General features: G+C 47.1%; 1 protein-coding gene across 1 annotated transcript in view; it reads left to right on the top strand.

The window, feature by feature from the left end:
- The window catches only part of LOC138278695 (mucin-2-like), a 165,967-nt gene extending 154,714 nt beyond the window's left edge, over positions 1-11,253 (top strand). The window contains exon 30 of the mRNA XM_069219273.1: positions 10,601-11,253. Coding sequence (XP_069075374.1) covers positions 10,601-11,253 — 653 coding nt within the window. The remainder of the gene's footprint in view (positions 1-10,600) is intronic.
- The last annotated feature ends 4,687 nt before the right edge of the window (positions 11,254-15,940 follow it).

Below are 15,940 nucleotides of genomic sequence, written 5' to 3'. Positions count from 1 at the left end.
ATAGACACAGAATGGGCAAAACTGCTTGCTACATCTGGCTCCTGGTGGACTCTACCCAGGAGGGTGAGACAGAGGGGATTCTCAGCAACTCAGCAAGCCCTCAGAAGACCAGGCAGCGTGCATAGGAGTCCCACAGCTAGGGAAAAAAGAAGGTGCAAAATGAGGCCCAAGCAGCACTACACAAAGGGACCCCAAGCCGCCGGAAAACCACTTAGGAAGCTGTTCATCGCAGGATAGAGTGCTGGGGACCAGAGCTGCAAGTGCATGAAGAACATCATGGAAGGATGCCAACAAGCCTTGGCAACTGCAAAATACACGGTGCATGGGGGTACTGTCTTGCGTGGTGAGGCAAGCTCTTTCCTCCACCAAAGTTGGACAGTTGTTGGTCAGGACCGTCGGGACCACTTCAGTCCACCACCTGTGATGCTGGATCCACGCACTTCGTCAGGAGAGGGGGCCCAAGCCACAGGTCGTCACTTTAGAGGAGCGCCTGCTGAAGCAGCAAAGTGACTCCTTCACTTCAAGGGAGATTCCTTCGTTCCTCTGGTGCAGGCTGAAGACTGGCTGTCCTGTTGCTGGCAGGAGCTGAAGATACAATGTTCCAGAAGTCGTCTTTGCTTTTTTGTTGCAGTTGTAGAGTTTCTGGAGGGTCCAGATGAGGCTTCTTCGGAAAGAAGGTGAAGTAAAGGATACAGAGGATTCCTGCTGGAGTCTTGCAATCCAAATCAGAAGAACCAGCCAAGAGAGAGACCCTAAATAGCCGCATGAAGAACGTCATGGAAGGATGCCAACAAGCCTTGGCAACTGCAAAATACACGGTGCATGGGGGTACTGTCTTGCGTGGGGAGGCAAGCTCTTTCCTCCACCAAAGTTGGACAGTTGTTCGTCAGGACCGTCGGGACCACTTCAGTCCATCACCCATGATGCAGGATCCACGCAGCTCGTAGAGGACCCCCAGTACTGCCATTCCAGCCTTCTGAGGTGTTCCAGGCAGCCCCATTTGCTGCCACCTCTCAGACAGGTGGTTTCTGCCCTCCTGTTGCTTGAGCAGCTCAAGCCCAGGAGGGAAGAACAAAGGATTTCCTTTGGGAGAGGGGTGTTACACCCTTTCCCATTAGAAATAAGTGTTACAGGCTGTAGGAGGCTGTCCTGGTTTGTAGTGGGTACCTTGGGTACTTACACCTTATACCAGGTCCAGTTATCCCTCATTAGTGGAATGTAGTAGTGTTCTAGCAGCGTGGGCTGATAGAGGTAGCTATAGCAGAGCAGCTTAGGCTGAACTAGGAGACATGCAAAGCTCATGCAATACCACTTATAGTTGCACAGTACTTATACACAAGTAAGGACAATGCTGAGTGTTACCAAAAATAAAGGTTGTTTATTTGGGTGACACAGTACCAAAAATATCTTAGAGGCAATACTCCTTCTGGAGGTAAGTATTAAACACAATATATACACTAGACACCAAAATTAAGGTAAGTAATTAGACATAGGATAGTGCAAACAATAGGAAATGCTATAGAATGCAATGGGAGAAAATAGGTCTAGGGGCTACACAAACCATATACTAAGAAAGAGGAATGCGAACAACGAATCCACCCGTAGACAAGTGTAGTGTGTAGAGAATCCTTGGGAGAGTGAGAATACAGTAAAGGAAAGTAAACTACCCCACCCCAGAGTAAAGTACTGCAATTTTCCTCAGGACACACTACAAGTCGTGATTAGAGTTATTGCAAGAACCAATCAAGTCTGCAAGCAACAACTACTGGATTCCTGGACCTGAAGACCTGCAAAAGAAGGAGTCCAAGTCCAGAAGTCAAAAGAAGTTCCAGGAAGGACAGGAGCCCCTGCCAACCCAGAAGAGGGTGCAAAAGAAGAGTCCACGGTTGGATGAAGATGGCAGAAATGCACCCAAGGAAGATGTCAACGGGTTCCTGCATGATGCAACGGATGTCCCACGAAGTGAAGTTGGATGCAGACGTGAATTCATGTTGGAATTCTCCAACAAGCCTAGGTTCCGGAAAAGTCGCGTTTTGCATCAAAATGGTGCTGGCTGGACCCAGAAGGGACCTGGGGGCCTCGACTTTGTGTGAGGAGGAAGAGGGGGCTCTCAGCACTTTAGATAGCTCTGAGGACGCCAGGCAGAACCCACGGGAGTCCCAGGACACGGGGACAAAGAAAGAGCAAAACGCGGTTGGTGCAGCACCGCAAAGGAGGGGCCCACGACGCCGGAGGTCAACTCAGCGAGTTGAGCGTCGCAAGACAGAGTGCTTGAGACCTGGGCCAGGCTGTGCATGAAGGAATTTAGCAAATAGTGCACAGAGGTCTCAGGAGGTGAAGAAGACCCAGTGCACAGGGGTACTTGGGACAGCAGGACCTCAGGACAGTCTGTGTCGATGGGGTCCATCGCTCGTTGCCAGGAGAGGAGTCCAAGAGAACCGGTCGTCGACTTAGAAGGTGCCTGCGTGAGCAGGGGAGTGACTCCGTCACCCCACAGCAGATTTCTTCTGTCCTTCTGGTGCAGGGTGAAGACAGGGAGTCCTCAGAGCGTGCACACCGTGGAAACTGTTGCAGTTGCTGGCTGAAGCTGAAGTTGCAGAAGAAAAGTATCCCTTGTGGGTACTTCGTTGCTGTTACAGCAGTTCCTGGAGCAGGCTGCGGTTGATCCAAGGTCAGAGGATGAAGTAGTAATTGCAGAGGAACCCACAGGAGAGACTCTAAATAGCCCTGAGCGGTAGGGGGATTGGCTACCTTATCAGGCAAGGACCTATCAGGAGGGGTCTCTGACGTCACCTGCTGGCACGGGCCACTCAGAGCACTCCAGAGTGCCCCCACACCTTGCAAAGCAAGATGGTTGAAGTCTGGGACACACTGGAGGAGCTCTGGGCACCACCCCTAAGGTGGTGATGGACAGGGGAGTGGTCACTCCCCTTTCCTTAGTCCAGTTTTGCGCCAGGGCAGGGACTGGGGTCCCTGAACTGGTGTAGACTGGCTTATGCAAAGAGGGCACCATCTGCGGCTATTTAGGGTCTCTCTCTTGGCTGGTTCTTCTGATTTGGATTGCAAGACTCCAGCAGGAATCCTCTGTATCCTTTACTTCACCTTCTTTCCGAAGAAGCCTCATCTGGACCCTCCAAAAACTCTACAACTGCAACAAAAAAGCAAAGACGACTTCTGGAACATTGTATCTTCAGCTCCTGCCAGCAACAGGACAGCCAGTCTTCAGCCTGCACCAGAGGAACGAAGGAATATCCCTTGAAGTGAAGGAGTCACTTTGCTGCTTCAGCAGGTACTCCTCTAAAGTGATGACCTGTGGCTTGGGCCCCCTCTCCTGACGAAGTGCGTGGATCCAGCATCACGGGTGGTGGACTGAAGAGGTCTTTACGGTCCTGACGTCCAACTGTCCAACTTTGGTGGAGGTAAGAGCTTGCTTCCCCATACAAGACAGTTCCCACGTGCACTGCGTGTTTTGCAGTTGCCAGGGCTTGTTGGCATCTTTCCACTTGCCTAGGTGGGAAACTGACTTTCGCATTCAACTTTCTTAGTATGTGGTTTGTGTTCACCCTAGGCCCATTTCTAACTATTGTGATTTTCACTAATTGCACTGTTTTCTAATTGTTTTTATGCACATTTCTGCATACCAGTGTTTATGATTTGTGTATTACTTACCTCCTAAGGGAGTATAGTCTCTATGATATTTTTGGCATGTGTGTCACCAAAATAAAGTACCTTTATTTTTGTAACACTGAGTATTTTCTTTCATGTTTGAGTACTGTGTTACTGTGGTGGTACTGCATGAGCTTTGCATGTCTCCTAGTTAGGCCTTGGCTGCTCATCCACACTACCCCTAGAGAGCCTGGCTTCTAGACACTGTACATTTCACTAATATGGGACAACTGGAGCTGGCATAAGGTGTAAGTACCTTAGGTACCCAATAAAAACCAGGCCAGCCTCCTACATTGCTGGTGCAGCGGTGCGATAAGCACTTGCAATTGCCTTATCACTGTCACCGGTGCTTTCCACAGGAAAGAATACTCTATACCTACAGCTATACACATATACCTAGTTACAGGGTTTTAGTCTCTTACTTTCCTTTCCAAGAGACTAGAAGGTAGGTTTGTTAGGTTTTCCTTACACTACACTACCACACAGCTACATCATGTCTCGGCTGGGCCTGGCTCTGAGGCCATGGGTACCTCCTATGAGGGCATGACCTTCAAAGAACTTAAGGGGCTTTGCTCAGAAAGGAGCCTAGATGTAGTGAAGAACACCAACAAGAATTTTCTGTTGAGCCTTCACCGTCAGGATGATCAGGAACATGCTGATAACCAGGAGGAGGAGGGGGAGGGAGATTCTAACCCCTTAGAGTCAGAGAATCATCCTTCAGATTCAGGTGAGGGCTCTTCCAAAGATCTTCCACCTAGCAGACCTACTAGTGTAGCTTGCAGTGGGAGAGGTAGTCACCCAGGGAGGGCCGCCTTCACACCTAGACGTCAGGTCACTAGGGTCTCAAAAGTTAGGGACAGATGTACCGCTGCCCATTCCCAAATCCCCTCAGTTTCTGAGGGATCCCATAGTTCAACTCCAGGTGATGACTCCATAGATAGGGAGCTCAGGAAACTGAGAATGGAGGAGGCCAGGCTGAGGCTGCAGCAGCAACAGCTAGCCCTAGAAAGGCCTTGGCTGCAGAAAGGAAAAGATAGGGGTTGGGGTTAGTTCCCCATGGTGGCAGCAGCTGCATTTTCAGGAGTTATGGGGTCAGGGAGGACACTATTGATTCTAGAAACCCGCATAAAATTGTTCCCCCATACGAGGTGGGGGGTGATATCTACATGTGGTTTGCTGCACTTGAGAGGGCCTGCAAAGTTCATAGGGTCCCTCAAAGGCAGTGGGCTGCTATTCTGTGGTTGCCCTTTTCTGACAAGGGGAGGGATAGACTTCTCACTGTCAGAGAAGAAGATTCAGACAGCTATGGTATTCTTAAAACTGCACTCTTGGATGGATTTGGCTTAACCACTGAACAATACAGAATTAAGTTCAGAGAAACCAGAAAAGAGTCCTCACAAGATGGGATAGAATTTGTGAACTGTTCTGTAAAGGCTTTGAAAGGTTGGTGACACGGCAGCAAAATGTCTGACTATGAGGGCTTCTATACTCTAATTCTGAGAGAGCATATATATTTTTAATAACTGTGTGTCTGATTTGTTACACTAATACTTGGTAGACTCAGCTCTGACCTCTCCCCAAGAATTGGGAAAGAAGGCAGACAAATGGGGCAGAACAAGAGTGAACAGAAAAGTTCATACAGGGGGTGACAAAGAAAAGAAGAAAGAAGGTGAAAAGTCTCAGGACAAGGGTAGGGACAAACATAAAAGTAAACACTCCTCTTCAGGCCCACAACACTCCTCTGGGGGGTGGGGATAAAACCTCTTCTTTCTCCTCCTCTTCCGCACACACTAAAAAGCCTTAGTGTTATGTGTGCAGAGGTAAAGGTCATAGGCCAGGGGACGAATACTGTCCAGGTAAAGCACCTGAGCCTACCACCATTACTACATCCACTTCCACTTCTAATGTCCCTAGTAGTAGTAGTAATAGTGGTGGGACTACTGGCAATAGTGAAAGCAAAGGTGTATTTGGGTTCACTTTTGGGTCCATCATAGAAACTGGGTTAGGCGTAGAAACCCCCAAGACAGTTTCTGTCTCACCTGGTGGCACTGGCCTTGCCACCTTGGCTGCTTTTCCCCTTAACATGGATAAGTACAAGCAGTCAATTGAATTAAATGGTGTTGAGGCCCAGGCCTACAGGGACACAGGTGCCAGCATCACTTTAGTGACTGAAAACTTGGTGTCACCTGCACAACACCTCCCTGGTCAGAAGTACCAAGTTACTGATGGCAATAACTCCACTCAGTCTCTCCCCTTAGCTGTAGTGCAACTTAGTTCGGGTGGTGTTAATGGCCCTAAGCAGGTGGTGGTGTCACCTAGCTTACCTGTAGACTGTCTACTGAATGATCTAGTGGCCTCAGTTTGGGCTGAAGTAGAGTTTATGACCCATGCATCCATTCTGGGCATACCCAAGGAATTGCTTTCTTTAATCTCAGGTGAGATTAAAAAGCAAAGAAGAGAAGGAGTCCTGAAGCCTCAGGATTCTCCTCTCACCACAGGTAAAAAGGGTATCAAAGTGTCCCCTACCCACCCTACCACTGAGGATATCATTCCTATGGTGGGAGACACCCCTCCTAGGGTGGAACCTGTATCAAAGAAGCCAAGAGCTACCAAAGCTGGACACCCAGAGGTAAAAGTACCTCTCTGTGGGAAAGCAAACACACAAAAGCATCTCTTCCCTGTCTTAGTAAATTTGGAGTAACCCTCCAGCCCACCCAGGGAAACTTTTGTGCAGCACCCGTGCACTACCTCTAAGAATATAGGACAGCAGCCCTGTCCTTATGTGGAGTCTTTGGAACAGCAACCCTGTCCTGCTCTACCCTAAGAGGGACAGCAACCCTGTCCTCTTTTAGAGCCACGGTGAAAAGCATTTTGCCCAGCTCTAGCCTTGCTAAGACAGCATCCCTATCTTGCATTGCAATCTTTAGGACAGCATCCCTGCCCTGACATAGGGTCCCAGAGACATTCATCCTGCCCCACTTTAAAACTTGTCCATAACCTTAAAATAGTTCACACTTGCTCTGTTCTCTATCTAAAAATCTCCAAACAGGGTGGTTCACTTCCCCACAGGGAAGGGACAATATAGTGGATGATAAAGGGAGTAACCACTCTAGTTCAGAGCTAATCTCCACTTAACACCACTAAGACAATGAAGTCTCAACTGGCCAAGGTTAGTCTTATTGCCCTTCGTTTAGGGTGGGGGGGTTGTGTAGGAAAGTAGCCTTTTTCTAGCTTGGTTACCCCCACTTTTGGCCTGTGTGTCAGTGTGTTTGACTGTGTCTACTGAGATCCTGCTAACCAGGACCACAGTAGTTATGCTCTCTCCCTCTAAATCTGGTTGTTGGATACTGTTAACACAGTATTCCACTCATAATTGGCATGCTGGTGCACCCTTATATGTCCTTAGTGTATGGTACGTAGGTAACCATGGCATTGGGGTTCCAGGGGATCCCCATGGGCTGCAGCATTTCTTTTGCCATCCATAGGGACCCATGCAAATGCTTCTACAGGGCTACCATTGCGGCTTGTGTGAAAAGGTGCATGCACCCTTTCACTGCCATTTACACTGCACCAGGTTCTTATAAATCACCCTTACTACAGGCCTTCCAGCCCTGGCGGCTGGGTGCAGAGTACCTGTGTGTGAGGGCACCCCTGCACTAACAGGGGTGACCCCACGACCTTCAGGACCATTTTCCCAGACTTTGTGAGTGCAGGAACGCAATTTTACGCGTGTACTGGCCATAGGTCACTGCCTATGTTCAACTACATAATGGTAACTCCAAACATACGCATTTTTGGTATCAAACATGTTGGAATCATACCTCAAGGCTTCTGCAAGCATTGGTTGTATGATGATATACACTCTGGGTGCTCCTTAGAGACCCCCAGTACTGCATTCCAGCCTTCTGAGGTTTTCCAGGCAGCCCCAGCTGCTGCCACCTCTCAGACAGCTTTCTGCTCTCCTGTTGCTTGAGCAGCTGAAGCCCAGGAGGGCAGAACAAAGGATTTCCTTTGGGAGAGGGGTGTTACACCCTCTCCCTTTGGAAATAGGTGTTACAGGCATGGGACGGGTAGCCTCCCCAGCCCACTGGAAATACTTTGAAGGGCACATTTGGTGCCCCTCCTTGCATAATCCAGTCTACACTGGTTCAGGGACCCCTAGTCCCTGCTCTGGCACGAAACTGGGCAAAGGAAAGGGGAGTGACCAATCTCCTGTCCATCACCATCCCAGTGGTGGTGCTCAGAGCTTCCCCAGAGGATCCCTGGGTTTTGCAATGTTGGATTCCAAGTTAGCAGGGAACTCTGGAAGCATCTGAGTGGCCAGTGCCAGCAGGTGATGTCAGAGACCTCCCCTGATAGGTGCTTACCTGTTAGCTGACCAAGCCTCCTTTCAGGCCTATGTAGGGTCTCTCTCCTCGGTGGTGCCTCAGATTCAGATTGCAAGACACCAGCAGGAATCCTCTGCATCCTTTACTTCACCTTCTTACCGAAGAAACTGCATCTGGACCCTCCAGGATCTCTGCAACTACACAAAAAAGCAAAGACGACTTCTGCAACATTGTATCTTCAGCTCCTGCCAGCAACTGCTTTTTCCTGGTCGAGCATCCTCAGAGGACAGACAGTCTTTAGCCTGCACCAGAAGAACGAAGGAATCTCCCTTGAAGTGAAGCCGTCACTTCCCTGCTTCAGCCGGCACCCCTCTGCAGCAAAGACCAGTGGCTTGGGTCCCCTCTCCTGATGAACTGTGTTGACTCAGCATCATGGGTGGTGGACTGAAGTGGTCCTGACGGTCCTGACGTTCAACTGTCCAACTTTGGTGGAGGTAAGAGCTTGCCTCCACATGCAAGACAGTACCCCTGTGCACCGCATGTTTTACAGTTGCCAAGGCCTGTTGGCATCGTTCCACAAAGTTCTTCATGCACCATGCAGGTCTAGCCCCCAGCACTCCTTCCTGCGACACACAGCCTCTTGCATTGTTCTCCGGCGGCGTTGGATCCTGTTGTGTAGTGCTGTGTGGGCCTCCTTTTGCACCTTCTTTGTCCCCGTGCTGTGGGACTCCTGTGCATGCTGCCTGGTCTTCTGAGGGCTCTCTGAGCTGCTGAGAGCCCCCTCTGACTCCCTCTCCTGGGTAGAGTCCCCCAGGTCCCTCCTGGTCCCGGGCAGTGCCATATTCCGCTAACCGTAAGCTTTGCGTGTGCCAAGGCTTGTTGGCGGAATCCAGCAACGCAAACCAGACTGCAATCATCCATCCGGCATGGGACATCATCTGCAACAACTAGGAACCCGCATCGGTCTTATTGGGTGCAGTACTGACTGTTGTTCTTCATGGTTGGTTTTTCTTTTGCACCTTCGCCCGTGTTAGTAGGGGCTCCTGTTCTCCCTGGACTCTTCAGTGCTTCTTGGACTTGGTCCTCTTCTTCCACAGGTCTTCAGGTCCAGGAATCCATCATTGGTGTCTTGGAGTCTCTTCCGGTTCTTGCATAATCTTCTTTCTCGTCTTCCTGTGTGTTCTAGGAAAGTTACTGTGATTTACTCCTGCTTTACTGTGCTCTGGGGTGGGTTCTATTATTTACCTTTGGTGTTTTCTAATACTCCCAGCGCCCCTCTACACACTTCCCTTGCCTAGGTGGGAAACCGACTTTCGCATTCAACTTTCTTAGTATATGATTTGTGTCCCCCCCCCAGGCCCATGTCTAACTATTGTGATTTTCACTAATTGCACTGTTTTCTAACTGTTTGTATGCACATTTCTGCATACTAGTGTATATAATTTGGGTATTACTTACCTCCTAAGGGAGTATAGTCTCTATGGTATTTTTGGCATTTGTGTCACCAAAATAAAATACCTTTATTTTTGTAACACTGAGTATTTTCTTGTGTGTGAGTACTGTGTGACTACGGTGGTATTGCAGAGCTTTGCATCTCTCCTAGTTAGGCCTTGGCTGCTCATCTACACTACCCCTAGAGAGCCTAGCTTCTAGACACTGTCTACATTTCGCTAATAAGGGATAACTGGACCTGGTATAAGGTGTAAGTATCTTAGGTACCCACTACAAACCAAGCCAGCCTCCTACACATGTGCTCTATATAAATGCTCTGCAATAGGAGTTTGGGATCACTGCTACTAGGTATGGCCCTCCGTCTGATCCGTAAGGGATCAATCACACTTGAAATAGAGCTCTGACCGAACAGCAAATTTCACTGTTGGTCTATATTCAGCACAGTCCAGTCACTATGGGATCACTGTTCCTCAGTCGAGACCTTTGTCAGATCAGTGAAGGGTCATTGTAGCTCTATACAGAGCGCTGTCTGATCAGTGACGGATCGTTGCTGACCTGTATAGAGCTCTGTACGAACAGTAAGGGATCACTGCTGATCCAGGCAGAGTGCTGATCAAACAGATAGTTTCCCATTTGCTCTATACAGACTAACAAAACATCAGTAGAAACTCACTTCTCCTCCGTATACAACTGTGTAATTAGTAATGGGCTTGCGCTACGTTACCTTTTATAGATATTGATTACTCCATTCCACCATTGAAAATGTTCTTTTGCTTCTGTTTAGGGGAATTACTGTATGTCTGTATAAAGAGCTGCTACAAGATTTAGGAATATGGCCCTATCTAAAGCGCTGACACTTGAGTAGGGAATCACTTCTTGTTCTCTACAGAAGATTCTCTGTTAGACCAGCAGAGACCCTTACCTGCTGGTCTATAAAAAGCTATGGCTGTTAGTAAGGACTCACAGTTGCTCTATATAGAGCTCCAGCACCTTAGTAGTAGATCAGAGTGTTATACTATAAAATATAAATATATGCATTACAATTTTAACAAAAGGGTTTTGCATGTACAGAATAACAAAATCACATCTATGTCAGACAGTGCTACTAGCACATGCAGAATTTGCTAAATAGCATCACATTTATGTCTTAACAGGAACCAAAGTCATCCTGACGAGCCGGACAACAACAACCAGCCCAAAAACAACAAGTATTACTAGTGGTGTCTCGTGCAAAGTAAAGGGGACTACCGAAGATGCTGTGTGCAGAGTTATCAATAAACTTGATGATGGCACCTGTGAGGTGATCGAGAAAGCTGCAGATGGCATCTGTGAAGCGACCGGAGAACTTTTTCGTTGTGCTTGTCATTTGATTGGTGCAGTGAAGAGCATATGCCCTACTTCGCCCCCTAAAAACACATCCAGTGCTGAGACACCAGCAAATACTGCTGCAATCACACCCTCAGTTACTCCTTTGTTTACGACTGTCTTCAGGACAATTACTAACAAATCAACTTCTGCATCAGAAACCGTGACCATCTCTCCGTCTCCAACTTTTGCACTCTCGACAAGACAACATCCCTATACAACTGGTAAAAAGGACATAATTTCCATGTCTTCAAAAATAAATACAGTGCATTCTCGAGTACAATTAATAGGAAAATCACTTGCCATCCTGGTGGCTGGAAAATTAAGGCACATGGAGCTCCCCTCTCCCAGAATCCAAGGTCTGGAGAGAGGACACTCTAGACTGCTTTTAGGGAGTAGCAGCCCAGGGGATGTAACCTTGGCAGTGGCCAACCTTCGGTAAAGTACTGTGGTGGAACACTGGAGGCCCAGTGGATGGCTTATAAGTGTGTCTTAGAGGCCAGCAAATCCACATGTCAGGTGGGTCGTTCTGGCTCCCCGTCATATCCGAAAAAAGACAAGCAGCAAATTGTTCCTGAGCCGTCTCTAAGAACAGTAAATGGAGGAGATGGTGGAGACTTAACAAATATGTTTGTTTCCTGCCTGAGAGCATAATTACTGGAATATGTGGCCCTAGTGGCCAAAGAACACAATCGGTCTGAATTATTCATGACCTAGCCATGAGCTCCATTTATTAACCCGTTAACTGTTTTTAGAGGGAAAGTTGGGCACATGCAGAATGCAGGCCATGAACAGTGACAAGGGAATGTCAAGGCAATGTTACTCATATTTGTTAATGAATGGCGTCAGAATGTTCAACACAAGTAACAGGGCACTTTGCTTTAGCTGTACCCTATCATCAAAACGTTACACCATTGGTAAACAGATACAGAAAGTTAAAAGCAAAATTTACATCAATCCTCCAGAGAGCTTTGTCCAAAATGTGAAGTATTTCCACTGCCCTGTGTAGAGTTTGTTTCCTGGTATAGGTGATCTCTGTTGGATTTCTATAGATCAATTACTGCAGCTTTACAATAGAAAAGGACATATCTGCACAAGAATTTTTAACTTTGTCTCCTCCGTTCAGTAATGGATTAGTACGGCTCGGGCATACCTCTATCACATCAGTAATGGATCACAGCTGCTCAATTTAGAGCATTGAAACATCAGAAAAGGATCACATGTCTACTATATACAGCTCTCAACTATGAGTTTGGGATCACTGCCACCAGCTATGGCCCGCCGTCTGATCTGTAAGGGATCAATCGCTTTTGAAATAGAGCTCTGACTGAAGAGAAAATGTCACTGTTGGTCTGTGTACAGCATGATCCAGTCACTATGGGATCACTGTTCCTCTGTAGAGATCTTTGCCAGATCAGTAAGGGGTCATTGATATTCTGTAGTGAGCGCTGTCTGATCAGTGACGGATCGTTGCTGACCTGTATAGAGCTCTGTACGAACAGTAAGGGATCACTGTTGATCTGTGCAGAGTGCTGTCAAAACAGATAATTCCACAGTTGCTCTATACAAAATTCTAAAATATTAGTAAGAACTCACTTCTACTCTGTATATAACTCTGTGCTATCAGTAAAGGGGCTGAGCTACCTTACCCTTTATAGAGATTGATTACTCCATTTCACTATCAAAAGGGCTCTCCTGCTTCTGTTTAGTTAAATTACTGCATGTCTGTGTAAAGAGCTGTTACAAGATTTAGGAATACCTATGGTCCTATCTACAGCGGTGACACATCAGTATGGGATCACTTCTTGTTCTCTATAGAAAGTTCTCTAAAAGTCCATATACAGAACTGTCCTGTCTGTAATGGTCTCTGCAGGTTCATATGAAGCTATAGCTGTTAGTAAAGGCTCGCAGCTGCTTTACATAGAGCTCCATCACGTCAGTAGTGTATCAGAGTTTTATATTATAAAATATAAATCTTTGCATTCCAATTTTAACAAAAGGGTTTTGCATGTACAGCAAAACAAAATTATATCTATGTCAGATAGTGCTACTTGCACATCTGGAATTTGCTAAATAGCATCACATTTATATCTTAACAGGAACCAAAGTCATCCTGATGAGCCGGACAACAACAACCAGCCCAAGAACAGCAAGTATTACTAGTGGTGTCTCGTGCAAAGTAAAGGGGACTATCGAAGATGCTGTGTGCAGAGTTATCAATAAACTCGCTGATGGCACCTGTGAAGTGATCGAGAAAGCTGCAGATGGCATCTGTGAAGTGGGCGGAGAACTTGTTGGTTTAGCTTGCCATTTGATTGGTGCAGTGAAGAGCGTATGCCCTACTTTGCCCCCTAAAAGCACATCCAGTGCTGAAACACCAGCAAATACGGCTGCAATCACACCCTCAGTCACACCTTTGTTTACAACTGTCTTCAGGACGAATACCAACAAACCAACTTCTGCATCAGAAACCGTGACCACCTACACATCTCCAGCTGTTGCACTCTCAACAAGACAACATCCTGATACAACTGGTAAAAAGGACATCATTTCCAAGTTTTCAGTAACATATGCAGTGCATTCTAGAGTACAATTAATAGGAAAATCAAATGCTATCCTGGTGACCGGAAAATTAGGGCAGGTGGAGCTCCCCTCTCCCAGCTTTTAAAGCCTGGAGAGAGGACACTCTAGACTGCTTTTAGGGAGTGGGAACCCAGGGGATGTAACCTTGGCAGTGGCCAACCTTCGCTACAGTACTGTGGTAGAAAACTGGAGGCCCAGTGGATGGCTTGTAAGTGTGTCTTAGAGTCCAGCAAACCCACATGTCAGGTGGGTCATTCTGGCTCCCCGTGATCTCTGAAAAAAGACCAGTAGCAAATTGTTCCTGAGCCATCCCTATGAACAGTAGATAGAAGAGATGGTGAAGACTTAAGAAATGTTTTTGGTCCCTGTGTGGCAGCATAATTACTGGAATATATGGCCCTAGTGACCAAGGAACCCAATAGGTCTGTATTATTCATGTCCTGGCTATGAGCTCCATTATTAACCCGTTTTCTGTTTTTAGAGGGAAAGTTGTGCACATGCAGAATGCAGGCCTTGAACAGTGACAAGGGAGTGTGCAGGCCATGTTCCTCCTAGTGTTAATGAATGGCATCAGAATGTTCAACACAAGTAATGGGGCACTTTGCTTTAATTTTACCCTGTCATCAAAACGTTACACCATAGGTCAACAGATACAGAAAGTAAAAAGCAAAATTTACATCATTCCTCCAGAGAGTTTGGTCCAACATGTGAAGTATCTCCACTGCCCAGTGTAGAGTTTGTTTCCTGGTATAGGTGATCCCTGTTGGTTTTCTATAGACTGATTACTGCAGCTTTACAGAACTAAAGGGCATATCTGGAAAATAACTTTTAATTGTGTCTCCTCAGTTCAATAAGGGATCAGTACGGCTCAGTGCATACCTTTATCACATCAATAATGGATCACAGGTGCTCAGTTTAGAGCATTGAAACATCAGAAAAGGATCACATGCGCTCTATGTACAGCTCTGCAATATGAGTTTGGGATCACTGCTGTAGGATGCTGGCCTGGTATGTAGTGGGTACCTATGGTACTTACACCTTATACCAGGTCCAGTTTCCCTTATTAGTATAGTGTAGGCAGTGTCTAGAAGCCAGGCTCTCTAGAGGTAGCTGTGGATGAGCAGCCAATGCTTATCTAAGATACATACAAAGCTCATGCAATACCACTGTAGTCACACAGTACTCACACACATAAAAGAACATACTCAGTGTTACAAAAATAAAGGTACTTTATTCTGGTGACACAAATGCCAAAAATACCATAGAGACTATACTTCCTTAGGAGGTAAGTAATATACAAATTATATACACTAGTATGGAGAAATAGTTAGAAAACAGTGCAATTAGTGAAAATCACAATAGTTAGAAATAGGCCTAGGGGAGCATAAACATATACTTAGAAAGTGGAATGCGAATGTCGATCTCCCACCTAGGCAAGTGTAGTGTATAGGGGCATATGGGAGTACTAGAAAACCCCAAAGGTAAGTACTAGAATCCACCCCAGTGCCCAGGAAAGTAGGAGTAAAACATAGTATCTTTCCCAGAACACATAAAGAAATTAAAAGAAGGATTACGCAAGAACCAGAAGAGACTGCAAGACACCAACAGTTGATTCAGGGACCTGAAGACCTGTGGAAGAAGGGGACCAAGTCCTAGAAACACAGAAGGGTCCAGGGAGAAGAGGAGCCCTTGCTAACCCGTGTGAAGGTGCAAAAGAAGAACCACCTGTGAAGAAGAACAGTCAGTACTGCACCCAAGAAGATGAAGTCAGGTTCCTGGTTGGTGTAAGTGATGTCCCACGCCGGATGGAAGATTGCAGTCTGGTTTGCGTCACTGGAGTCTACCAGCAAGGCTTGGCACACGCAAAGCGCATGGTAAGAGGAAAATGGCGCTCCATCCCTGTACCAGGAACTACCAGGTGGGTTCTACCAAGTGAGGGGAGAAGAAGGGGGCTCTGAGCAACTCAGAGAGCCCACAGAAGACAAGGCAGCGCGCACAAGAGTTCCACGCAGTACTATGACAAAGGCTCCTGCGCTGCTGGAGAACAACTTAGGAAGCTGTGCATCGCAGGATAGAGTGCTGGGGGCCGGAGCTGCACGGTGCACGAAGAACTTCATGGAAGGATTCCAACAAGCATTGGCAATTGCAAAACACGCGGTGCACGGGTGTACTGTCTTGCATGGGGAGGCAAGCTCTTACCTCCAACAAAGTTGGACAGTTGAACATCAGAACTGTCGGGACCACTTCAGTCTACCACCCGTGATGCAGGATCCATGTAGTTCAGCAGGAGAAGGGATCAACGCAGCTGGTTGTCGTTGTAGTAGGTGCCTGCTGAAGCAGGGGAGTGACTCCTTCACCACAAGAGAGATTCCTTCGCTCTTCTGATGCAGGCTGAAGACAGGCTGTCTTCAGAGGATGCATGACCAGGAAACAGTTGCAGTTGCTGTCAGGAGCTTAAGATACAATGTTGCTGAAGTGGTCTTTGCTTCTTTGTTGCAGTTTGTAGAGTTCCTGGAGGGTCCAGATGTAGTTTCTTCAGTGAGAAG

Source organism: Pleurodeles waltl, chromosome 2_2 (assembly GCF_031143425.1).
Source record: "Pleurodeles waltl isolate 20211129_DDA chromosome 2_2, aPleWal1.hap1.20221129, whole genome shotgun sequence".
In the NCBI taxonomy this organism is placed as follows: Eukaryota; Metazoa; Chordata; class Amphibia; order Caudata; family Salamandridae; genus Pleurodeles; species Pleurodeles waltl.
Note: the sequence above shows the minus strand (reverse complement) of the source record. Positions and strands in the feature narration are given on the sequence as shown.